Raw genomic sequence first — 25,706 nt, 5'->3', positions numbered from 1 at the left:
AGGCCTGAAAATAACCAGAAAGTGAAGTGCAAWCCCAAATATCCTGGTGAAATCCATATTCAGCATCATGCAAGCTGAGTTCTTGCATTATTCTGTGTTTTAAAACAGTTTGTCCTACCTACACTACAACAACTTTAGCTAAGTGTAAATCCTGACCGAGGAGTTGTATGGTTTGTGATTTAACAAAAAAGTAAATTCTTGTGTGTTTGGCAGTAAAATGTTTGAAAGAATTCCAGTTCCTTCCTCATGTGAAGCATTATTAAGTGTGAGCATTAGAWGGGTTTTGTGGAGTTCATTTGTCAAATAATAAATGTGGGGCATAAAGGAGGGTTGTAATTCTTTAAGGTTGGGTGGGATGGAAAGGTTTGGACAGACACCAGAAGGGATGGCTGAGTTTTGATTTCAAAGCCTGAAGAGTGGACAATTATTTCAAAAGTAGCTTTGTAACTTGTGTGTTAATTTTCTACCAAAGGGAGAGTAGAGAGCTCTCAGTGTAGAACTACTTTGGCATTTTCTGCCTGCTCCACTGTTCTCTAGAAGTCATTTTCACAGCTGCAGCCATAAGAGAAAATCAGGGATATTGGATTTGCTGAAGTCCTGGTAATCAAAGCCTAGCAGGTAATAATGGAGGCTGGCTATGATGGTGATTAACTGAACCATAGTTGTTTTGYAGGAAGGGAGATTTTATGGAAACTTGAAGTCCAGGCCAGAAAATAACTGAGGTCATGACACTGAGTGAGAGCTCCTCGTAAATAAGTGCAAAAAGCAGTGGCCAGTTTGAGGTTTGAGTGTTTAGACCAAGAATTCAGACATCCTGGTGACACTCAACTGTCATGTCCTTGGTCTTGCCTTGGCAATTGGAGTTAAAGGATGATGTTGAATTTGAAACACCAATGCCAGCAGTTTGCTGTACTCCAAGTGCCCATCCTTGAAGGAAAAAAATCCAGAATCAATAAACACAGGACATGAGCAAAAATATCACCAATTTGGATCAGAATGGTCGTCTYTACTAGTTGTTATATCTGTGATGGTAACCTTTAGCAGATGGCTAATTAAAAGAGGAGGGTTAAAGAAACCCCTGAAGAGGCAATTATGAACCAAAAATAAAATATCTTATTCAGATTTCCTGAAATATTTTTTTTTTTAGATTTACTAAAGTGTTGTATTGACTTTTCAATTATGAAATCCATATACTTGGAGTGGTTAAATACATTTGTAAAGATGGATCTGAGATTATAATTTAATAGCAATGGCTTATTTTAAATTGTTTCATATATTCTCTGTACTTCTGATAGTGATGACTATAAAAGAATGTTCTCTTTCTGTGAATGAGTGAATATATTTATTGCATAAGGATTAATGAAATACAAGTGTATTTATGTTGTTTGCTCTGTCAAGTACCACACCTRTTTACATTTGAATCCATTGCAATGAAGTTGTGCATGCAATTTTTTCTTATCTCTGCTGAGGCGAATATTTGTAAATCTATAGGAAAATGAAGAATTTTCCATGTTTATTTTAGAGCTTTGTTATCAAAATGATTATCTGGGCTTTGAGCAGGTTTTGGGTTTTGACAGGATGAGCAAACCACTCCCACGTTCATTAATCTCACTGCTCTACTTGAGCAGAGGAATTAATTCACAGGTGAAAGAGTGCAGGAACTGGTAAWTTGAATCATTTCAATATTACTGTATTATTATTCCTTCTGTTTTTCATCCACTACCACCAGTTAATTTGCTTTCTTCAGACCACATTTGCTCACCTTTCTAGAGAACTTTTACGTATTTTAAATTTAACTTTGAGACATTCACTTGTAGATACCTGCCAAAGTGAAAACAGATCCTTTTCATTTTGCATTTTGCTTTCCAAATCCAACCTGTCTTATTCTTAATCCCTGACAATGCTATTTTTTTCCACATTGAGTTGTTYCTTTGGCAATCTCTTGCAAAGGGATCTTTACAAATGCTTGTGCATTTCAATTGTAATGCATGAGTGGCCATAACTGCTGACACAGTTCATTCTTTAATTCTGAATTCCAAGRCCTCTTGATAAATTGTTGATCAAATATTTGGGGTTTGTCATCTGGCTGGTTGAAAAACCAAGAAATAGTGACTATAAAGTATTGGAGCATTTATGAGAGAGATGTACTGACTGTTCYAACAAGGACCTTATTACATTTTTCCAGGGCTTCTCATTTCCGATTTACATCAATTTTGTCTGCAGCAGTGTGTTGCCTGGTGTTGTGACTGGTAATCATTGTTTTTCTGAGATAGCTCTGATCATGTGCTCGTGGAGGATTTTGTGAACAATCTSTTTAATTCCATACAATCAGAATAGTCCCAAGTGAAAGGAGCAATGCAGTAATCACTGCTCCATTTACCTTGGCCTTTAATTTCTTGATTTTGTCTTCTTTATGCAGCTTTAGTAGTGTTTCACTCTTAGTTTTGTAACAAAACTGAGAGGAGTATTTTTCTTCCTGAGTATGAGCAGCAATTTTCACTCTATTTAAAGTGTTTCTGGTGAGAAGGAATCACTACAGTGCAGCCAATTTAAACACATAGAATTTTATGAAAGGACTTAATGAAAGTCCTTGGAGGTTTAGATACACTTCTAATTTGGATCAAAATTTGAATTAATCAGAAATTTGTAGAGCAAAGACATTTTTTTGATGTACTACTTTTGATACTTCTTAAATTTTTCATCCGGGTTGTGTTTAATTCTGAACAGAACCAGCATTTCAGGAGAWGCCAGGGAACAGCCCGCTGGTTTTTCTGTGAGGTGCGATACAGAAGGTTTTTGGGTGTCTTGAAGCAAAGTCTTGAAACACTGCCCAGTTATTGTGGAAACAATTAAATTCRTGGGCTCAAGTTGAGGGACTAATTCAAAAGCGCTTGCCAGTTTGCAACTGGCAGAGGATTATAAATGAGTGTATCTGTCAGCTGCAGACACTGAAGACAAACGAMAAAGTGAAACTTTGATAATGAATGTTTTATTATSTGTTGTTATTCAAGRAYCATTCYTGTTGACTTCATAGATTATAAAGTCAAATTGTTTCTCCACCTTTCCCACGTCTCTTCCCATCACACCAAGGCAAACTAGTTTGCAATACTGTACATGAGTTACAGGTCTCTAAACAAAATCATTGATTCTCAARTTTCTGTATGAGGTTTCTGGAGCAATCTCGCATTCAGTCTGCAAGAAATTTGGTGGGTTTTTTTAGTTCAAGGTTAACTACAATGAAAAAGATCTTTTTGAAGGAGGTGACATCACACTGTTCTAGTCCAGGTCTTGGCACATTTTCCGTGTCCTTAATTGTGTGTGTGTTGTTRCTTTTTGTTTGATTTCTTTGAGCCAGCTATAAGGGGTCTGGGTGCTCTGTTCCCACATTGATACAGAGGAAAAAGCATACAAGTGCTGCCATTGCATTCAGAACCAAATTCAAGCAACGGATTACATTTCTGGTCTATTTTGGATTAAGGTAATATTCCTACAAAGAATTGTCTTTTCCCATGGGCAATATGGTTTCCTCTGTCTTCACACTGACTCCTAATTGTTGGGATTTCAGAAGATTATAGTAAGGTCTTACAGGGGGTTGAATCATACAGCCTTTCAGATCTAAACATCTTGTTGATATGGAAAGCCAACTATTCTTGCAAATTATTTAAGACTGAAATTAAATGTATTCTACTGAGTATTTTTTTTAATATCTGAAACTCAGCCTTTATGCTTTCAAAATAAGACAGGATTTCAAGCGGTTAATTCCAATGATAACTTTTCACAGTTTAAGAGTTACCTTATTTTTACAGAATTAGACTTAACCCATGGCCTTTAACATTTTACCCACTCAGGCAGGTATTTTTCAGTTAATAAGAGGGGTGGCACCTCAGCAGTGAATATAGACAGGGAAGCCTGCAATTAATAGATAACCTGAAACAATAGTTTTAATAGCCYATGATTGAGTGTATTTAATAAGCAAGGAGATTTTCTCCCTTGAAACAAAGACCAAGTGAATGTGTGTGGGATTAGCAGCTTGCGTCAGGGGGATGCCATTGTCTGGGCTGAAAAGAGCTGCACATCTGTAGATGGTTGATAATTCAGATAATTATTCATTTATGTGTAGCTGACTGTTTCATAATAAGAGGGGGTACAAGTTTGGGGGGTTATTTTTTCTGACTTAGATAGGGAAATGATTAATTACAGAGCTGTATTTCGTGKCAAGTTGTGAATAAATATGTTTAGCATTCATGTGGTTGTTTACAAACAGGAAACCCAMACCGCTTGCCAACAGTTTGATTAAAAAAGAAAATCATTCAATTCATCACTAATTCTCTGTAGGAAAGATCTTTACATTTGTGCAGTTTGGCATTTTCTAATTAAATTCTTTTAAAACATTTTAATTAGGCAGAAATAAACCAGAGTCCTTTTGTTTGCTCTTTGTAAACACTCAAAGGTGTCACTGAGGTGAGAGCTGTCGAGAGTGCTGCAGGGTATCTTGGCTTTGAAGAGTGCTCAGCTTGAGGTTTGTAGTGTGTGTCCACACTTGGTTGGGAGATGGCTTTATCAAATCAAATAACAAATTCAGGAAACCCTTTTTCAGTTCAGATTCTTTGCTGATGCGTCGGTTCCCCAAAGTGTGGTGGAATATTTTGGGCTGGCATCTCACAGAAATGGATTTGTGATGCTTCCCTTGCCAAAAAAAGAAAGAATGTCTGGAACTGGGGCTTGTAGGAAAGGGGTTCAGTCATCACCTGGCAGGGCCAAATCTAAACAGAAACCTGTGCAGTTGATGCTTGAAAAGAAAAAGGTGGAAATGGCATGGATCTGTTGGAATAAGTCCAGAGAAGGCCAGAAAGGGGATCTGAGTGCTATGAAGACAGACTGGGGTTGTCTTCCATGAAGAGAGCTGGGGTTGTTCCACCTGGAGAAGAGAAGGTTCCAGGGACACCTTGGAGCACCTTCCAATGCCTAAAGGGGCYCCAGGAGAGCTGGAGAGGGACTGGGAACAAGGGATGGAGGGACAGGACAAGGGGAAATGGCTTTAAACTGAAAGGTGGCACTTGTAGATCAGATATAAGAAATAAATTCATCCCAGTGAGGGTGGGGAGGCCCTGGCACAGGGTGCCCAGAGAAGCTGTGGCTCTCCTGGATCCCTGGAAGTGTCCAAGGCCAGGYTGGACAGGGCTTGGAGCACCCTGGGACAGTGGAAGGTGTCCCTGCCATGGCAGACRGGTTGGAATGAGGTGACCTTTAAGTTCCTTTCCAACCCAAACCRTTCTGTGAGTGAGATTATGGTGGGCATTAAAGGCCTTGGAAGCAAAGCCAAGGCTGTCCTGGTTAATCAGTGCTGCTGTTACAGACTGTGGCTCAGCACGAAACACCCACTTGGAAATGGTTTTATGTAATCTCCCTTTTATGTAATTCCTCTTAGCTACTACTGTGCRTAAGTACTTAAAAAGTAATTAACAGAAACTACATGCAATGCATGCATTAAACTGTTTCTGCCTGCATTAATTGCCTTGGTTATAACCATTTGCATTGTTTTCTTTTGAAATATGGGCTTTCAATTCACTTCTGCAGTTTAGCCAAGATCACAAGATGTTCTTGGTACTGTGCATATTGGAAAACAAGGTGTGTTTCTCAGGTGAGGAAATAGATTCTAACAATGGAAGTTTTTCCTTTTGTGGATCATCCAGCAGGAAATTAAAAAAGTTGCCATGAGAAGACATAAATGTGCAACTTTACTTTTATGCTCCCAAACTGAAGGATAAGTAATCTGCTTTGGATGTACTTGCTTGTCTGATTTTGAGATTAAAAGGTAGGAGACACTGCTGGACTTGTGTGCTTAGCATTAAATATTGCCATTGAATTTTGCAGTATATTAAAGTTCTGAATTAATTTTTTGGGGGGAGTTACCTCTTTGATTCTTTGGAATCCTACACCAAGGAACTATGTTTAAGTTGTTGATACAGTGTTGAACCCAGCAGAAAATCTGAATGTAGAAAAAGTTCCACTGAAGCCAAGTGACAGCTTTTGGCTGTGTGAAGTGTGGTTGGTTGTATAACTGAGTATTTGCTGACTATTTGTTTGTTTTCATCATACTTAGTTTCAAGTGTTATGAGAGGCTTGTTCTGACATTTTTTTTGCAATTTGATGTGGGAGTTTTAAATCCTCATGAGCTTTTTCCAATTCTCATTGAAGTTCACAAGTCTAGGAGAGCCATTTTTTGAGACACATATTTTCCTTGACCACGCTGCAAAACCACTTGTAAAGCAAGGGGTTGTGGTTAACAGGGACACCTACAATTCCATGTGTTTTGTACAGAACTGGGGTGAGATATAAGAAGCAGCCTGTGATTTGCATGTGTCTCCTGTTAATTTTAATGTGCTTGACTCCCCATGGCTGCCTTGAGCATCTCAACCTTGATTAATCTAAAGTTAAGTTTCTTTATGGTGGCTTATCTGTGATTGTTTTAGGCTCACTCCATCTGTTTCTTAATGTAGCTCTRTAACTTCTTTCACAGTTCAGATTTGCTGATTATATCACTTTGGGGTTGTGGCTAAAACATTCAGTTCTGGTTTTATTACAAGATGCTTTGATAAACTTGTGGAAAGTGGATGGGAGATTATTATCGAATAATTATTTTTCTGAAGGTGATTCCCTTTTAATGCAGAAAAGAGGTGAAAAAAGTTCAGTGATGATGAAGATGATAGGTTAAATTATTAGGAAGGGTGAAGTGACATCACTGATCTGTACTTGTCAAAGAGTCAGGCCAATCTTTTCCCCCATACTATAAAGAAAAAATGTTAAGTTGCATTTTATGATTTTGCAAGTAGCAGGACAGTCCAAAAAAAAGTATGTAGAACCACTTTGTCAACTCCTGAGTCATCCCATTTTGCAATAATCCAGTTTTTAGCTTGGCATCCTATTTGTGGGGATGTTATTACTGGTCATTAATTTTTAAACTGTCACTTTTTTTTGTTTAAATTACTTCATATAAACCTTGCAGAAGATAAAGATCATTATCTGTCTTTCAGCAGTCCTGTCCAGAGCTGAATGTCTTTAATCTATAATGCCAGAGTGGACAGCCTTGGGAAGAGGGATTTCTGGAACAAAAATTCTCATTGATGAGGTGGCAGCAGATCCTGCTGGTCACTGACTGTTGGTGAGCACWGGGAAAGGTGTGAGCTGCTGGGTGGTCAGGGAATGTGGAAAGGCTGAGTTTTGCAAGGTGGGATGAGAATTCWGTCCTAATTCTCCTTAGGCTGGGTTCCATCTGGAGCTTGGTCTGTCCCTGGAGCCAGCGCCTCTCCCTCTGGTTGAGCATCCTCTGGATGAAGCAAGAGGGAGAGGACACATAAGCTGATTTTTAAGCTCCTTCCACATGGGGACAAAGATATATATATATATATATATAATTTCAGTTCCCATCTTCTGACTGGGATCTGATCCTTGAAAGGAGGGGAAAGAGCAAGGGATTAGTTGTATTAGAATAAAAAAAGAAGTAATCAAAATCACCAATCACTTGTCTGGTGCCACATCCCTGATTGATGCTAAGTGGTAACTGCTGAGATTAGACAGTTTTGTAATCAGTGAAACTGATAAAGGAACCTATGACTCAGAYACCAACTATTTTGTGATTTAATTGGGACAAGGGTTGGAATTTTGGATGCGTGCTGTGTTTTACTGGRAGAATGTAAATGCATTGAGTGAGATTTGCATCTGTCTTGATCTGATCTGTTTTCTCCAGCAGCAGCCAGAGGCAGGGAAAGAGGAACACAAGAAGAGGACAAGTGTCTGAAGATGCTTTCCTGATAAATTCCCTCTGCTTCCTAGTGATCTTTGATATCCTTGTATTTACAAGCCTTTGGTGGTTTTCTTTCCAGGAATTTATTATTGGATATTCTCAACTCATGAAAGCTTTTGGCATAACCAATACCCAGTGGCAGCATTTCAGACARTAACTGTATGCTGCATTTGATAATAATGGTAAAGGGACCACTTCTGTATTTTCACCATCTCATTACAAGAACTAAGGACCACAAAATAAAACTACCTGGAGGCAGGTACAGAATGGTTGCACCTGGTTCCCTTTTTCCCTCACTCATTGCAGTCTTGGCCCTGTAACCTCCTCCTGCTTCATTTGCCAAGAGGGAAAGTTGTGGTTTATTTTGTCTTTCTGCATACRAAGCTTGTCCAGTATCTTTATCACTCTTCTAAGTGCCTTTCTGAGCTTTACTAGTCCTGCTTTGGTTTACTACCTGTTAAAAGTGAGCTGATTTTTATGTGGTAGTAATTTGGAACCTAATGAGCACAGCAATTCATGTTTTTGATGACTCCAATGTTACTGTTTAATTATTTGGAGGTTTCAGATGTGTATATGCAGTTCTGTACCCATGACAATGCATTTTTATACTTTAATTAAGCTTCTTGAAGTACAGAATTCCTTTTTAGAAGTTTCYATTGTCTCAGTAAGAAAAGCAGCCTGACCCAGATAGGAGCTTCTCTAGTGTTTCATTTTTTTCTGCATGTGGAGTACAAATCAGGGATGTTTCTCAAGTGAAAAAAAAGGATGATCCCAAGTCTTTCTGGAGCACAAGAATAAGTGTTCTTCACCTCTCTTCTCCCTTGTGATGGATAATTCACTTAGCACTTTGATAGTCCAAATGAATGTAGTATTTGTGTTTCTAAGGCTGTTTCAAAAGAGGAAATACAGATAGGTTCTGGTGACTTTCCATTTCAGGAAATAAATTTCACTATTTCAAGTATTATTCACATCAAGATTTCAGATCTTTGTGGGCCTTTGGTTTCTGGTGGTTTGGTTTAGTTTTTGTTCTTACCTGAATTATGAAGTCACTCAGTTTAGAGCAAGGCACATTCAAGCTGGACTTAGGAAAACATCAAGCCAAAAGGAGGAGAGAAGGCACAACTTGAGATGTCTCCAAACTGATAATACACACATTTGTAACTGGCTGTTGAATTAAACAGAAAGTCGTCAAATCAGTGGTTCTGTTTAGTCAGTCCTTTTATGGATATTTGTGATTTTGCCATTTGACAGTGTTGGTTTGGTAATTTTCCAGGTATTTGTCACACAGCACCACACATCAGCCAGTGTCACTCTCTGAACAATCAATCTGAGCACAGAATGTGTCCTGCACCAGCTCCATTTCACAGATATCCGTGCTCTCCAAGTGCTCCCTGTTTTGAGGAATATTGCACATTTTTATTTCAAATTATTTAAACTTACCTGACCTTTTTAACACCCCATAAAGGATGATGAAACTGTACACAGAAACACCCCAGGGCAGAAAATGGTGCTGGAATTACAGGRACACATTGCTGCCTCCCATGTCACGTGCTTCAATAATGATGACACTGCTGTGTTATTTTTCAGAAAGCTGATTATTGTTTAGCGAAAATATAATTGGAACTTCAGACAGTAAGAACATTAGAGAAAGTGTATGATGTGCCTCTGAGAAATTAATCTGAAGTRCAGAGGCAAAATTCAGCAAATATTGGATCAATTTTTATAGACTTTGCTGTTGTGGAAGAAGTACTTGCAGTCATGCTGCTGTATAAACTGTCTTGGATGAGTGGGTTTGGAGGGTTCCTGTAACTTCTCATGCTAATATGGAACAGTCAATAGGAATTCCCTGGGTATTTAATGACCATTGTGTGCTGCTTGTGCCTAAAGAAGGTCCTGTGGGTGCATCTTGGCTTTGCTGRATTAATGTCCCCCAAATCAGGCTCAAACATGAAACTGCCCTTAGTTCTGGTGCACAAAGAGGAATTTAAAGGAATCTGAAATAGTGCACTCCCATCTGATATACAAGAACTGGTGATGAATGTTTTTTTCAGTCTTGCAATATGTGGTTGTGTAGATAGTTGGCATCCCTAGAWKGTTCTCAARTSTGCTCTGCTCATCCAGGGRCTTGATCACCTTGAAGCTCAGATATTTAAATGAGAGTCAGAACAAATCTATTCCATATACCCATGATCTGGTGGAAAAATTATCCTGCCATATTTGCACCAAAAATGYGATTGTTCTAGCAGCTACCTGCTGCATTATGTCCCCAAAACAATACTAAAGGCTGTTGTCCTGACTCTTAGATATACTTCAGAATGATACTTCGTGGTCTCAATGGGTTTTTCCCCTCTCCTTCTTTATTCTTTTCCCTTATTATCATAAATTTGGATTMTTTTAGGAGCTGGTTGTGCTTCCTATCAGTGAAAGAACATGCCTGCATGGTTGCAGGCACTTMCTGGATCATGAAGTGGGATTAATTAACTCTGCTCTGCGTTAATGAGGGGGATGTGGCTTCTGGACAGGATCTGCCCGAGACCTGGCCAGGTGGGAGCACGGGCACAGGCAGTGTGGGATGRTTTGCAGCTTCATAAACTGGGATTATCGTGATGGAAGAGTTTGTGCCAGGGCTCAGGGTGGGCAGAGATGTCCTGCTGATGAGGAAACCTTCCCAAAACAGGCTTGATGTGAGATATCTCACAAAAATTCATTGGCAGGGAGGTTCCTGAGATCATGCTGCTGCCTGCCACGATATTTTGGGATTTGAAGGAGGCTCTGTGTCTGGAACTGGAATATTTCTGTTCCCAAAACATGCACTTTGTGGAGCTGGGCAAAGGAATGTCTCTGGGGACTGTTGCCACTGTAGTACTGTGATGTGTAATTTGCCAGTTCTCATTTAATCTCACTCCATTAATGAGTTCTGATCCTGTAATTTTTATTCTTGTGTCCGTGCTACAGAGAATTAAGATAAAATCCCAAGTGAGGATGTTCCTGGTGGTCCATTCTGGGAGGTATCTTTGGTATTGGGGGGTASCAGAGCTCTCCCTGCTCCAGAACCCTCCTGACCTGGGTGTTTTTCAGACCCCAGGGCAGAGCCACAACCTGGAGCTGGTCAGTTAGCAGAGGATTGTTGYTGAATTGTTTTCAAACCAGCAAAAGCCAATAAATTTGTATTCTGTTCTAGATCCTGAATTTGCTGTAAGCAGGAAGGACTGTGGACTGTAAACTGGATGTTTTAGCACGTTGGAAACTGGACCTACCAAGTTTTGATCTTGCAAAAATGTGGTATTTGGGACTCTTAGCTTGGCACCAAAGGAGCTGCATTTCAAAAAGGCCTCCCTGCAGTGCCAGCCAGGTTCTGCCATCTCACCTGCCAGCCAAGAAAAGGGCTTCACACACACCAGTGGCATGTGCCAGAACGAGGTGTTTGCTCTCAGTGAGATTTGTATTGCTCAGGAACCTCTTGAATATAGACCAAAAATTAGCTTTGGACAAAATCCTGAATCTGCTTTTCCTACCTAGCAGTTGGTKCCCCCAGACAGAAAAAATCTGAATTGTGTTTTGGAGGTTAGAGTTCCTTTCCTGCCAGGGCCRCAAGGTGAATTTTAAACCTTGACCTGTTTTAGAATAGTGTAAGACATTCAAAACTGTATTTTGAATCAGTATTTCTTCRCTTGACTGCAAACTTTCTTGCTTTGCTGTTTGTTGATTCAACCTCTTTAAAGTTATCACTTTCAGACTTTCAAAGTTCCATCCCAAAGAGGCAGAATGATATTTTGCATAATTTTTGTAAAGCAAAGTCATATCGTTTGGCTTTAACAAACCTCCTCTCCAAAGAGATTTTTACATCCCTTTTCCACATTGAATTGCACTGTCCTCTAGTGGGTGTTTCAAGCAAATGTTTTTTTGTTTGTTAATCTTCTGTATTGCTCGGATTCAGAAAGCTTTATCTTTATTTTCAAATGAACCATAAATGTTGTCTGATAGAAAAAGATAAAGGATWAGAGTAATATTTCAAAACTGAATARGAAAAAGTTRCATTTGACCTGTGRTCCAAGTTGTAATAATATAGAGATACATAAAAATGTATCTGACTTATCAGTTGGAGCARAAGGATAGTGAAGATGCAAGTATATGGCATCTGACTTTTATTAAATTTTRTTACTTTGTATTGAGAACTGGAGATAATCTTCTTCTTTCACATTGAAACAAATTTGGTAAACTATGAATGAATTAATAATAAAGACCAACTAAGACTAACAGGAAGGATTAAATGCACTACATTAGATTCAAAGTGAAGAGCTATGTATCCCATTTTACCCAGTGGTTTGTTCTTTTCTTAATAATGCTATCTACATCTTAAAAGGCACTGCTCTTTTTTTAACTGGGATTCCCTGGGATTTGAGGTGTAAAACATCTCTGAAAATCAGAATGGGAATATAAAAGTTTTATGGGGCAGTGATTGTTAGACTTCTGATGTTTGCAGTACTGGGTGTCTGGATCCAAGTGCAGGTGACAGCACCTTTACTTTCCTCTGGGCTGGGATTTTATCTGGATATTCAGTGCTTGTGTTGCAGCTTCCCCCAGTCTGTGACATGTTTGAGTGATTTGAGCTATTGTCCTTCCACTGGTGTTTGTTGTGTTCAAGGAAGGAGGGAAGAAACAAATGCCTGGCAGTGAGTTGCCACCTTGCTTTTCCTGTTTATTTCCTGGCAACTTAATGGCTGCTTTTGGTAAAAGAATCTGCTTTTGCAGACACAAAATACGACACTGCTGACCAGAAAGTTTGGGAGTCATCATGCATGTTATAACCTCAAAAAATTCTAGGAGCCTCCAGGCAGGAATGTGTCTGCCAGCTGTACCATGCAAACCCCATCTTCCACAGAGATGTGCCCTGTGGCATCCTGGAGAAGAAAACTTGACTAATAAAATCTKTTTCACACTGGGTACACTCCCAGCTGATGAAAGAGTTAGGAGTGGTCAATAAATGAATTCAGTTCACTTGAAATATAAAAGGGTTTCTTTTCATATTTCAATCAGACAAACCATGAGCACGTTCTTTGCTGGTGTAGCTTTTAATGTGCTGCAGATGTAGTTTTACTGACAGTTGCTGAATAGMTTGTTTTCATCTAAAATACATGGATTGAACTTCAAAGTCACGATTTCCWGCAAGGTCAGAGATTATATCGGTGATTTTATAATATTTATAGTTCACTCTGTGAGTGAACATCTGTATGTGCATATAAAAGAAAAGATGTGTACAAAGTCTCAAGGCACRCATGGGACACTCTAATAATCAGAAATCATTGCAAATCTTTGCTGTCATCAGACGAGATAATGGCAAGGGTTGGGAAAGAGGTTCTCAAAAGTACACAAGCAGACACCAGGCACAGGAGAGGGGTGTTTATATGAAGGGGAGGAAGGGGSARAGCAGGAAAACYTCTTTGTGGGGCTGCCCATGTTTGKGTCATYTCCCAGTGAYTRTGAAACYTCAGCCTGAGTTAAATGCAGTATAACAGTAATAAGAAGAGAATATAGTAAATGCACACACTCTGTCTGATTTTTAGAGGGCAGCCAGGTATGCTAAAGCTGCTCCTGCTCYACCTAAAATGCTCTTGGTTGTGTGGAACGTGGCAGCCTTGTTCATCATGTTGATGATCCAATACAATTGGAACAGTAATCTCCCAACACCATTACTTTGGTTAGTACRCAATTACATTTATTTGTAGTGTGGGGCTTCTTTTGCTGCCAAACATTCAAAGCAGAATTAAAGCAGCTTTGTCAAGGCTGATTTTACCCAAAAAATGAGTGTAAATTAAAACTGGTTTATTAATAAAGTAACCTCAATTTTATATAGATAGAGCTGTACATAAATATTTTCTTGTATAAAGAAAGAAAGCCCTTTGGCTTCCCAGCATTGGTGCTGAGGCCTGGGAGACTGTGGGGTTTTACCAACATTGGTGGTGATGTCTTCATGTTTTTGTGGGTTCCCTTATTTCTCCAGAGGAATCCATCATCAGTTGCCAGTACATTTGGTGGGGATTTCACATTTGCCAGTTGTTGTGGTCCATAAAAGAACTTTACCCATGGATATGCTACTGTCTTTTGTTTCCATAATAATATTGCTGAAATAGAAAAAACACTTAAGAGGCATCCTGGTCAGTAAAAATGTTTATTGGAATAATGATGCTTTTTAGTAACCTGTCTTGTATGCATGCAGTTTGCCCTCTCCTTAATATATCTAATAGTCCATATGCATTAGAGCTGAGCATGTGGATGTATAATGGTCCTGATATGCTGCAGGAGCCTTGCTTTTCTCGTAGACTTAAGTAATACAGAGATTGTGCATTCTCTGTGCACATGAAACACTGAAAACCTCTTCATCCATCTACTGTGTCTGAATGCTAAAGTTCTTTCAGCTGGAAATGCAGGATCTAGTCAGGCTGCAGAAGCATATATAAACAATGTTCACAGATTTCAGYGGGGTTAAAGTGAATCTCAGCATCATTTGAACTGATCTCTGGCTTATTTGGAAGATTACAATAAAACCCAAGATCGAATTCTCTACCTGATTCAGTTTCTTATTGATTGAATCCTTTTAGACTCCTCTCTAATTTAACAGTGTATTTTTATTAAAGCCAAGCACACAAACATCAATTATCCAAGCTGCATCTAATTTCCTTCCTTTTTTTTTTTTCTTTTTGCTGCCAATGGATTAGAAGACATGATTAGAATTCAGCTTGAAAGCTGAAAAGCAGATCCCTAAATGAAAAAGTCTGYGCTAGGAATTAAAATATCCGTACTGGGCATAAAATCCTCCTCCTTATCTCTAATAATGTAAACACACTTGGTTAAGTTGATCTGTCACATGTCTGGTGCAATGTCCCTGAATTAGGAGGATGTATTAGAAAGGGTGGAGCAGTGTCTGGGGTTTGTCCCACTGTTAGAATCCATCACCAGAATGTTTTAACACCAAAGTGTTTTGCACATAGATATCTCTTCCACAAGTGTTAATGAGATAAGAGTTGGAAGGGCTTCATTTTTCTTTTATGTTTTTTTACTTCCTAAAACTAGGAATGTTTGTGTGTGCACGAGCAATGGGAACAAGGCAGAGAAGGGGCCTTCTAAGGGTTTACTTTTGGTAGCTTTTGCAGTGTGAAGGGTTTTGACGTTATACTTGTAAAATAATTTCAATGGTATCGCTGCCTTRATATCCAGAAAACCATTAACTGGTAAATGCATGCATTTAGCATGACAAGAAAGTGTCTAAACTCTAAGGAAGAGTTATAAAATAAATTAAATTGTACATTCTTGTTTGACTGGGTTATAAATTCCCTTCTGATKCCTGTGCTCTGCCTGGGATGAGGAAGCCATACCATGAGTCAAACTCAGGCTGAACTGAAAATGCACTGGATCACCTTTTGAGCAACCTGGCCTGGTGAAAGGTGTCCCTGTCTCATGGGAAGTAAAGCACTTGTTGAGATGTTTTGTTTTCCTTTTGTACTGTGGATGGCAGTGTTACTACCAGCTCTGAACTGTGTGTGAGTGCACATCACCAGAGTTAATTGTCACATTTTRTCTGTGGGGAAATATGAAACCTGATGGTGCAGAGCTATAAATGTGCATGGCTCCAGGGAATTTTCCTGGTGCTGGTATGAGCCTGGCTACCTGAAGGTGGGCAAAGTGAATTCTTTCCTCTGGTGCAGTGAGTTAAGCATAATTGCAGCTGACATCGTGCACCAGTGCAATGTAGTGACATTTCATTCCTTCAGACCTAATCCCTTCTTTATCTTGTCGGGTTTTGAGTCAACACTGATTCTGGCAAAGCTTGTTTGTGACACCCAGTGAAGCTTCTTGTGGAGCTCCCCAAATGTGGATTAGCCCCACTGGGGAATAAGAAAGAGCAGGGCTGCATCCCCACSGTGTCCTCCTCAACATGATAAGGCATGGTTGGAAGCCTGGAACATGGGCTTGGGTTAATTTTATGCTGCCTTATCAAGTGGAAAGAAATCATATTAATAACTTTTATGTGTTAATGTCTTGTATGTTGTGGAGGGCAATTTAATTGTGAATTGGGTGGAGAAATTGCWGTTTCCAGAAACTGATGAATAGCAGTTTTTTGAGGTTATCAGTTAACCTGTTGTAATGAATGCTCTTCATTACATGCCTCTCCTTGTTAATTAGAAGGGATTTTTACTCCTCTTTATCAAATCAGGGCAAGTGTATTACCTTTTCCTCTGTAGTGCTTGTGATAAAGATCCAGGTTGTTTTGTGAGGTGTCCACATGAATATTTCATTGCATGTGCATCACACATTCATACCCCATGTTTTCTGAGCTCCTGCCTCTGACGATTATTCAATACATTTTAAAAAATCAAACTATAGATTAAGGTCTTTTTWTTTATATTTATAGGTAGAAATTCCCCCTTTTTTATAGAATACTTTGTTTATGACATTAATTATCGTGCCAGTTTAGASCAAGACAATTAATCACTGCTGTACACTGGAGCAACAACAGACTCAGAATGAAGTTCTCAGAGTGCAGAGGTGAAGCTCGTACCTTCCATAAATGAGAACCTGCCAGCCAGAGGGGATTTGGTRCCCTGGTTTGGATCTTTTCCCTGTGTTTATTTAAAAAACAAAGTGAAAACAAAGCATAAACAAAGCCTCACTTTTTCCTCCTTGTTTTCTTTCCTACAGGTGGAAGCAATCCTTGTGAACATCTTTGGTGGGATCGTGAACTGTGCCATCATTGCCAATGGAATCACCAAAGCCTGTCAGGAGCTGGAGCTCAAAGTACCTCTGGTGGTCAGACTGGAAGGTGAGTGCTGCTGGATTCAGACCAAAACCATCTCTCAGGTTCTCAGTATTCACCTGAAATTTCTTCTTCTAAAYAGATTGATCCTGCACAGTAAAATATGTCCAGTTCTTCAGAGCCCTTTGGTTAGGGGGATGCTGGTTTTGTGTTTCAGGAGAAAGCAGAGCTTTCCCCTCCCTCATTCTCATGCTGGCATGACTTTTGCTGTGGTTAKTGCAGGGAAATTTAAATACTCTAAAATGGATTTTAGAAACAAATCGTGAAAATTTTCTTTGAATGACGCAGCACCAGTCRACACCTTAAGAGACTAAGTACAAAGTTTAATATGGATGAAGGAGAGACTGATGGATGTTGGTTAGAAGCAGAAAAGTTTCATTATATAAAACCTCATTGTTTATCAGCTCTAGGCAAGGTTGCTTCACTTTTTGTCATAGCAAAAAAAAAATTTCCTGTCTGTCACAGCTGGGAAAATGTTTATCTGTCAGATCTGCAAGACTTCTCAACTGTTGTAGCTACTGGTTTTTAAGTGAAGATATTGAAAAAGCCATTTGTTTTTCTTATGAACAAGATGCTTCTGTTGTGATATTTGAAACTGTAATAAGAGAAACGAGAAGAGCAACTTGCTCATTTCAAACTGCATTCTGCTGGGTCTGCTGCTGCCAAGTTGGCTTGACCTTTCTCCAATAATTTTGATAATTCCATGATTGTACCACATTTTCTTTAGGAAGTTCACTTCCAGAAAAATATGGCAAACTCCCACTTTAGCATAATCTTTCGCTCAAAAGTTTTTTAATTCCTCCTCTTACTCCTTGTGTTCATCCTAAACAAAGAGCTATGATGATCACAACTTTCAGATGTTGTACTCTGGAACTGCTRGCCAGTCCCTGCTGCTTTCTCTGCYTCCTTWATCATCCAACCAAGCAGTACCATGTATGTTTGGTCCTTTTAATCTTTCCTCAGAAATCAATCCCTCTGGATCCTTAATCGTCTTCATTGTTCTTTGAACTCACACCGGGTTATTTAAACTTGTAAGGATTTTGAATTAATAATGAGTACTGGGGAAGTAATAATTCTACCCAAGACGTTTTAAAACATCACTGATAACATTTTACAGTTCAAAAGGAGAAAAAGGAACAAGCASTCTTTTGGGTTTCCATTTTGAACATTTTCCCWACAGAAGGTTTGTGATTATTCCCATAAATCTAACAGATTTGTGACCTGCACTTTAAAGACCCTTTGCCCACATGCACTGTACTACAAGTGTCTTGATGACTGGAGTTTTAATCAGTCAAATCTGTCTTGATTTAGTAGGATTCTGTGGGCAAATCTTTGTTCTCAGTTGTATAATAATGACAAGCCGTTTTACCAGTGGATAAAGAAAGGATTACTCTCCTCTTTGAAAATGGTAACTTTATAATTACATATGTTTGCTTGCCTTATCAGTAAAGAACTCACCAGCTGAGACATGGGATTATTATTTAAAAAGCTCATGGACAAATGGAGAAGCCACATATTCCATATTTCATCTTCTGCAGATAGAGAACTAACTGCTGATGGGTTTATGCAGGGCTTTTTTACCCTTTAAAATGTTATGTACTTCAGTTAAATTTTGTGAAAACTGACTAAGAGCACTGAAGGAAAGCCAAACCTTGCTTCTCATTTACGTAGCTCAGAGTTAGATGAAAAGAGGGAAGAATAAAAAAAGAATTGTGAATTAGATATCTGCCTCCTCTGCTGGAAATTTTATGTTCTCTCTCTTTCAAAAAATGAATTCTCTCCTTCTCCGGTCACAGGACAGAAAGAGCTGGGAGGAATTAGAGCTACTTAATATGCTGAAACTCAGCTAAAAACAAGTTGCTTTTTATTCAAATGTCTGAATGCAAAATTTCTTTTTATATTTTTCATTCATGTGRTTAGCAACCTTTTGTGTTCTTCAGAATCTAAAATTTTCTAATATCCTCAGAAATCTTTTACATACAAGTGGAAGTTTTGTCCAGCTTGTKTATCTTGTTCTCAAGTATGGTTTAGTATGTATGCCTGATATTTTGATTTTTAGTTGCCAGTCAAGAGAGAGCAATGGGATRTTGCAAAGTCACACAACTTCATTCAGATCAGCCTTTTCAGACATCCTGGGTTTAAACATTCAGAAGAAAATTAAATGTGCCCTTTCCTGTTAGGGTGTAAACATGAGGCAGAGGAAAAGATTAAAATATTCTTTGGGGAAAATTTAAGAGAGAAAAGGGCAAATGGAATGGACAGAATAGAGTTTGTCTCCTAYAGGCAGGCAGTGGAAGGTGGTTTATTCTTGACTGCAGGTGTAAGGTGTGTAAGCCACCAAAACTTCATTGATTCCCTATCTAATGGTCACTAATTAAATCTTGTCAGCAGCCAGATCAAATGCTCTTGACAGAAGGTTAACTTGTGATGAATTTCAAGCCTGTTTCTCCAATAGCTGTCTTTGGGACCTGAGAGGCCCCGAGTTTGCAGCTTTGGGCTGACAGGGATGGCCCAGCCTGGACCTGTGCCAGGGGGAGATTTGGCTCCGTGCACTCAGCAGTGCAGAATGGCAAAGCTGGACCCTTGCTAAGGGCAGTGAGACATGTCATGTCATTAATATTTTTTGACATTTTKCATATTGTGAAGTTTTTTGTCATAGCAGAATATTTTGGGTCTGTCAGAGTATTTTTTACATCATTTTTCCATTTGTTAGCGCAGCCCAAATGCATGTAAGTGTCTTATCCCCTTAGAGCTTATTTACCTGAAAAGCCAGAAATGGCACTGCAGAACCCTGCATCCTCTGTAGCCATCAGCAATAAACAGTGACAATTTAACCTGCTCCTGGTGGGTTTATGACAGTGAAAGTGAATAAGGGAACGTTATCCAAATCCTGTGTATGSAGTATGATTGGGCGAGTTTTATTTGTTTGATTTTCATTCTACCTCTCACAATGTGTGCTGCTGTAATCTTACCATTGGTAGAGACGTGCTTAGGCAGAATATTTATTATTARAATTATTTTTGGTAATGAGTTGAATACATTTGCTTTGCCACTGATAGCAGAGATTTCAGTGTAAATGTGAGGGATTGCATTTACCTGACTGAGGGGCTGCTCCAGAACCCAGGTTTCAGCAGGAGGATGTTTAGATTATAAAACCTGAAGGTTCATGACAATAAAATCAAATCTTCTCAGGTTTTCCATGGAGTGTTGTTGACAGTAAAATGTGTCAGAAGACAAAAGCTTCTTTTTCTAATTACAAAGCCATTTTCTTCATAGAATCCAGTTTAAAAAAAAACAAACTCACACACAAACAAAACAAAAAAAAAACCCCAAACAGTAAAACCCAGCAACAACAAAAGCCCTACAGCCTCCAGCCCTGTGAATTTTCACCTTTTCTCAGCTGGCTGCAGGGCAGGTGAAGGGCAGATTATTCTGATAGCCTGGGTATGGGATTCTCTTTACAGATCTCTGACACCATCCAGTGGCAGGAGGTTAATGCTGGAATAGTGGGATTCTTTATTTGTTTATTTTAACATCTGTTGCAAGAAGGTGGTACTCTCTGTAGATTCCTAAGCATTTCCAGTGTTTCCTGAATGTTTAATTTTAAACATTTTAGCAGGCTCATTATAATTTCCATATTCTCCACACAGCTAAAATACTTAATCACAATGATATAAAAGGCTATCACTAAAAAAGAGAAAACTATAGCAAAGGAAATGCTTGCTGAAAAGTGTGTTTAGGTGTATGGCCTACCTATAAAAGTGTTTTATTTAAGAAATACAAAATGTACTTGTACTTTTTTTTTACTACAATGAGGTATGTTGGTTTTTTGTTTTTTTTTTTCATCTTTCATCATTTCATTTCCCTGCATAAACTCCCCCTCCCTTCTCAGGGGCCTGTGTTTTGTATTGATTTTGTAATGCATGTTAGACAAGTGGTGTGGAGAGCAATCAATGCAGTGCAGAACAGATCCAATGTATTGTTCCCTCTCTGACCCGTTAGTAAATTAATATTGGCCACTTAGTGAAGAGCAAAAGTTAGTTTTAAATACATGGCTATCACCAATAGCACAATATTTTTTTTCTGTGTGGGAAAATTTCCAGGAAAATTTCCCTTTTTCCTTTATTTTTCTCCTGACAACACTTKCTCTTGTATAATCCTATTTGAGTGATTGGTACAATCTCCAGTTTTAAACGTTTATCACACTTGTGTCTAAATAAAAGACAAAACCTTTGAGTTTTGTTGGGAATCACTGTACAAATTTGAGGGACTCARCAGAGAAGAGAACCTTGGGAATGGCTCCTGCCTCCCCTTGCAGTGCTGGGCTGATGAGTAGCAGCCTCCACGTTATGTTTTATAGGATGCTTGAACAAAAATCAAATATTATTCTCCTTTTTTCACCCATAACATTATTTTTTTTCCTGCAGAAAAAGTTCTGCACAGTTCTGGGTGTTACTAAGCAACCAAATCCCCCTTCTGTCAAAGATTTCAGATGTCTCTGACCTTCCTACACAAACCCTACAGCGTGTCCTCTGCACATCGATGGGAAGCGTGACCTGTTGTGCCAATGCCTTTGCAGAGGGAGCAGATGGGGTCCCAAATTCCTCCTCCTGACTCCTGCCTCTCCCATCACACTGTGACAGGGATGGTTTTGGTCCTTTCCAGCACCAGGAGTGGGAATCCTGACTTGAGCGTGCTGATGAAACAGGCTTTTGAAATGCTCTGCTTCTCTTGTACCATTTCAGATGCTTTATGAAGTCTGCCCCAAAAAAAAAAAAAAAATTWAAAAAATCGTCCTTTAAAATGAGCATTCTGGAAGTTGCACAGTGAAGAGTATGCGTCTTGCTTGGTTAATAATTAAGGGTATAATTAGTGTATAGCTCCAAATATAATTAAAATTCATTTTGCTAGGTCTAGGAATTACAAAGTAATTAAGCATTTTGACATGGCAAATGAACAAGGAACATGACATAGAGGAGGAGGACAGAAATTATTCTAAAGAGGATCAGCTYAGGGTCCTTGTGCCTGTCATTAGTGTGTGATCCCAAAGTGTGGATTCTGCTTTCTCAGTGGGATAACTAACCCCAGGTTCTTCTATGGTGCAGAGCACAGCAGGGATCAAAAGATTCACTTGACTTTGGTGGAGAAAAGAAATTTCACTGGAGAATTCAGATTTTCTATTTGTCTTAGTTTTCCAAAAAGAATGAGATCGAGTAAATGGAAAGGTGATGCTCTTGTCTTTTAGACAAGTGGAAAAAAGTGGGGGGAATGTGTTTTCCTGTAATATGTTTTTCAGCTTTGGATTTTTTTTCTTTTCCTGTGCTTTAGTCTGTTGACTGAAACTGAGCTTTTTCCATACAAAAGGGAGCCCTYGTGCTGTGTAACTTTTACTTTCTCCTTGAGGTGGGGTAGATGTGGCACTCAGGGACATGGGTTATTGGTGGACTTGSCARTGYTSKKTTTACAGTCAKACTYGAAGATCTTAATGGTCTTTTYCARCCTAAATRTTTCTGTGAYTATAATAATTTAGTGCAGCAGCAGAGGAGGGAATGGTGTCATGCTGSATACTTCAGAGACCTTCGTATTCCCTGTTTTCAGTAGAAATACAAAAGCATATTCAAGAGCAGCTTAAACYTGGTTAAATTTTCAGGATTACCCAAATCTCTGCTCTGCAGCAGCCACTTTTCCACCTTGCACTTATCACAGGTGAGTTCCAGTTATTGTTGACTCACTGATGAGCTGTAGCTGATTGTGCCTAATAAACACCTCTAATCTTCAGAGTGTCCTGGAGCCTGGTAGGTGCTCCATTATCCAGTGCTCTTGCTGGATGTCCCTGCTGACTCCAGGGGATGCTGCAGTGACCCTGCAATCTTCACAAAGCCCCTGCTGTGCACACAAGTGCCATTATCAGGTTGCATTGTCTGTCACCATTGTCACTGGAATTAAGAGCTCCTTCTCAGCTCAGCCTAAGCCACTCATTTCGAGTGTCACCAAACTGATGTGATGTGCAGTTTGAAGCATTAGCTGATATTTCAGTGATGTGTTAGGAGATGTTCATATATTCATTAATATTAATTACTCATTCTAGTCAGGAATTATTATTAATTACTAATTCTTTTTCAGGAACAAATGTCCGCGAAGCCCAGCGCATCCTGAGTGAAAGTGGGCTCCCCATCACGTCTGCCAACGACCTTGAGGATGCAGCCAAGAAGGCAGTGGCAAGTGTGGCCAAAAAATAACACCCTGAGGATTAATCTCCTGGAAAGTATGCGTGTTTCACAGGACATAATTCTGATATTTTTTCAGAGGATTCATGGAGTTCTCCAAGCTATCCTCAGGCTTGGTGGACTTGGTGATACGTGGCCAGCTCTGGCCAAGCTGGCCTTCAGAAACTTTGCAGCTACAATCTTGAAAAGTTTGTAGGCCTTTATCTAATTTTGGTAGTTTTGTTACTCACGATTTAATAAGTAATACTGCACTGCATAAAGCTCTTTTTTTGTCTCTCCTTCCAAAATTATCACTGATAAACTCATGATAAGACAAAATAATTAGTAATTTGCTTCTGTCAACAGAATTGTTCTTCAAACACTTTYAGGTCACCTATTTCACAATATTTTCATTCATGTTTTTATATTGTAAAGAGTCAGCAAACTAATAGCGGGTTTMTATTTTTTATGAACTTTTGCAATCATGTTAAAAGCTATGCTTACAGTATCTATTTTTATTCAAATCAATGAAGTGTATTTTCTTCTTTTAGAAATCACTGGTTTTGCCTTAAGATGATTTTCTTTTGTTGATGCCAATGGATACCTCACGATAGGGAAAGGGATTGAATAGTTGGTAGAGAAAGGAACTCCCACTCTCACTGTGCCTATAAACCACTGAAATGTGATTCATTTATTTCCGAGTTTTTGGAAATGCCCTGCTGTATTTCCAGGTGTAGCAGTGCCATACAGRGAAGATGTTTCTGCCACTAAGAAAATGGCTGCTAACTTTTTAAGATCATCTCTTTTGTGTGTCACTGCTGTGAGGTTTCACAGGAAGATGAGAAACTGAAGCAGTTTTCTCTCAGGAGCATGGAGTATTCTTCAGTTGATTTAACTTCCAGAAACTATTTTTAATTAATTGGGAATAAAGCACAAACTTTTCAATGTTTAAAGTACTTGACTTCTCAAGCATCAGTAAAAACACCTACATGAAAAAAGAAATCTAAATTTCAGTATTCAGGTATTGACCAAGATTCATTTTGATTATATATTCTTTTGTAACAGTCAAAATTCAAGCTGTTAGTTACACAAATCATTCATTCTGGGAACAGAAGAAAATAGTAAAGAGCTTGTGTAACTAAAGAACTCTGTACAAATCTCACCCTGCCCAGGAATTGTGTGCTGAAAATCATCAATAAATTTGAACAGTGAACAAATGAGGGGATATTATGATCTGGTCTTGTAAATGGGCAGAGATATAAAACTTTGTGAAATAAATTCCTAATTGTGATTTTTTGAGCAGCTCTAATCAATACCGTGTTCTACTTAGAAAAACGTAAATAAATTTTTCTTGACATTTCCATTAAAACTGTTACATTCTAAATAAATTATCTGCACTAATCTTTGGCTYTTAACACAAACAGTGTAGATAGGCTGCTATCATCAGTTCCTGCAGGTTTTTCCTTCTSCATTCTTTTCTCTACATATTGCTCAAGGAAAAAATGTGTGACCATTAGARCAGCAATAAATATGCCACCAGGTCTGTCGTTATTGGCAGAATGGAGGAGAAGGGTATTGTTAGCAGCCCTCTTGAAGGTGCATAAAARCCACACTGCTCTGAAGGAAGAAATGTTTACCTCACCACCATAAATAAAAGAGTTGCACTCTATTTTATATATTTGAATACTGGAAAGATAAGATTCTGTGGAAGAACTGTTTGTGCAATGTTGTCACACACTGTGTCCCTAACTATGGTCTCAAAACCATCCACTGTGTGTGTACACAATTATTATTCTGCAAAGATTAATACTATGTACACCATTTTGTCAAATAAATRTAAAAATCRACATGTTTATCRACTCTGTCCTTTCTATAAAATAGAAAAATGTTTAATTTGCYKGTGCTCTTCCRTTCAGCATTTTGTGACARGTGGGTRGAATCAAAGGCATTGGGATTTYGTTTAAATTGGGTGATACTGCTATACTCCAGTATATGTGCCTTTTATCTAAAAAGGTAGATATTTTTATTTCTATATACCTTTCCTTATATGTAGGCTAATGATAGTACATACAAGTTTTAGTCCTCTTAAGCCATATACATAACAGCACAGTATAATTTGAATATTTCAGATATTAATTAAATAGTGTAATAGGATTATAATTGTTATCAATAAAATTATATTATTATTATTTATTATTAATGGAATTATATTGTACATATTTATATTATTACAAATGTAATCTTTCTGGTAATGTGGAAAATTTCCTCAGCTCTGGTTTGGTATCTTTGAAGGTTTGGTATTTCACTTGCACCATGCACTGTGAGATGGCTATAACYAAAGGCTCAGTGTGGTGGTGTGGACTGGTTTGTTCTGTTTGTATGGGTCATTTCTCTCCTTGTGCTTTGGTCTCCCTGGGAAGGATGTTTTTAGTTGCATTTCYCCGTTTTAAAGTGAGAAATGCTCTTCTGCAAGGAGAAATAGTCTCCCCAAGTTGAGTGGGGGCAGGATGAGCAGGGRAGAGCTTTGGCTGGGGTAAGGAACATTGAGGTCAGACTTGTGGGCATGAGCTAAGCTGAGGRATGGGCTGTGAAATCATCAATGGATGTTTTTTAGAGTTAGGTGAGCATCTGTCAGGGATGGCTTAAGGAGAGTTGATTTTTGCCTCAGGGCAGAGGGATGGATGAGGTGACCTTCCAGCCTGAGCTGATGGGATTTAATGCTTGTTGGGAAGGTTTTGTTTTCTTTTTTTCTCCCTAACTTGTAGGGAGGGAAAAGGAGAACAGATCTGGTGAATTCTTTAAAGAAACTGTTTTTAATTTAGCAACCAAAAATGATCTGCAGCTGCCAGGGAAATGAAAAGCAGATTATGCAAACTCAAGACTT

The 25,706-nt window shown here is 38.7% G+C and overlaps 1 protein-coding gene across 2 annotated transcripts in view; it reads left to right on the top strand.

The window, feature by feature from the left end:
* The window catches only part of SUCLG2 (succinate-CoA ligase GDP-forming subunit beta), a 104,035-nt gene extending 79,337 nt beyond the window's left edge, over nucleotides 1–24,698 (top strand). The window contains exons 9-10 of one of the 2 annotated variants that reach the window (XM_057366355.1): nucleotides 16,502–16,622; nucleotides 22,740–24,698. In XM_057366355.1, the coding sequence (XP_057222338.1) occupies nucleotides 16,502–16,622; nucleotides 22,740–22,855 (237 nt within the window). In that variant the 3' untranslated portion in view covers nucleotides 22,856–24,698. The remainder of the gene's footprint in view (nucleotides 1–16,501; nucleotides 16,623–22,739) is intronic. The other variant, XM_057366354.1, reaches the window with a different exon arrangement.
* Nucleotides 24,699–25,706: the final 1,008 nt, after the last annotated feature.

The sequence above is a fragment of the Malurus melanocephalus genome, unplaced genomic scaffold, assembly GCF_030028575.1.
Source record: "Malurus melanocephalus ecotype Western Australia unplaced genomic scaffold, MMel_1.1 scaffold_64, whole genome shotgun sequence".
NCBI classification, from domain to species: Eukaryota; Metazoa; Chordata; class Aves; order Passeriformes; family Maluridae; genus Malurus; species Malurus melanocephalus.
This window is presented reverse-complemented; position numbering and strand designations above follow the sequence as displayed.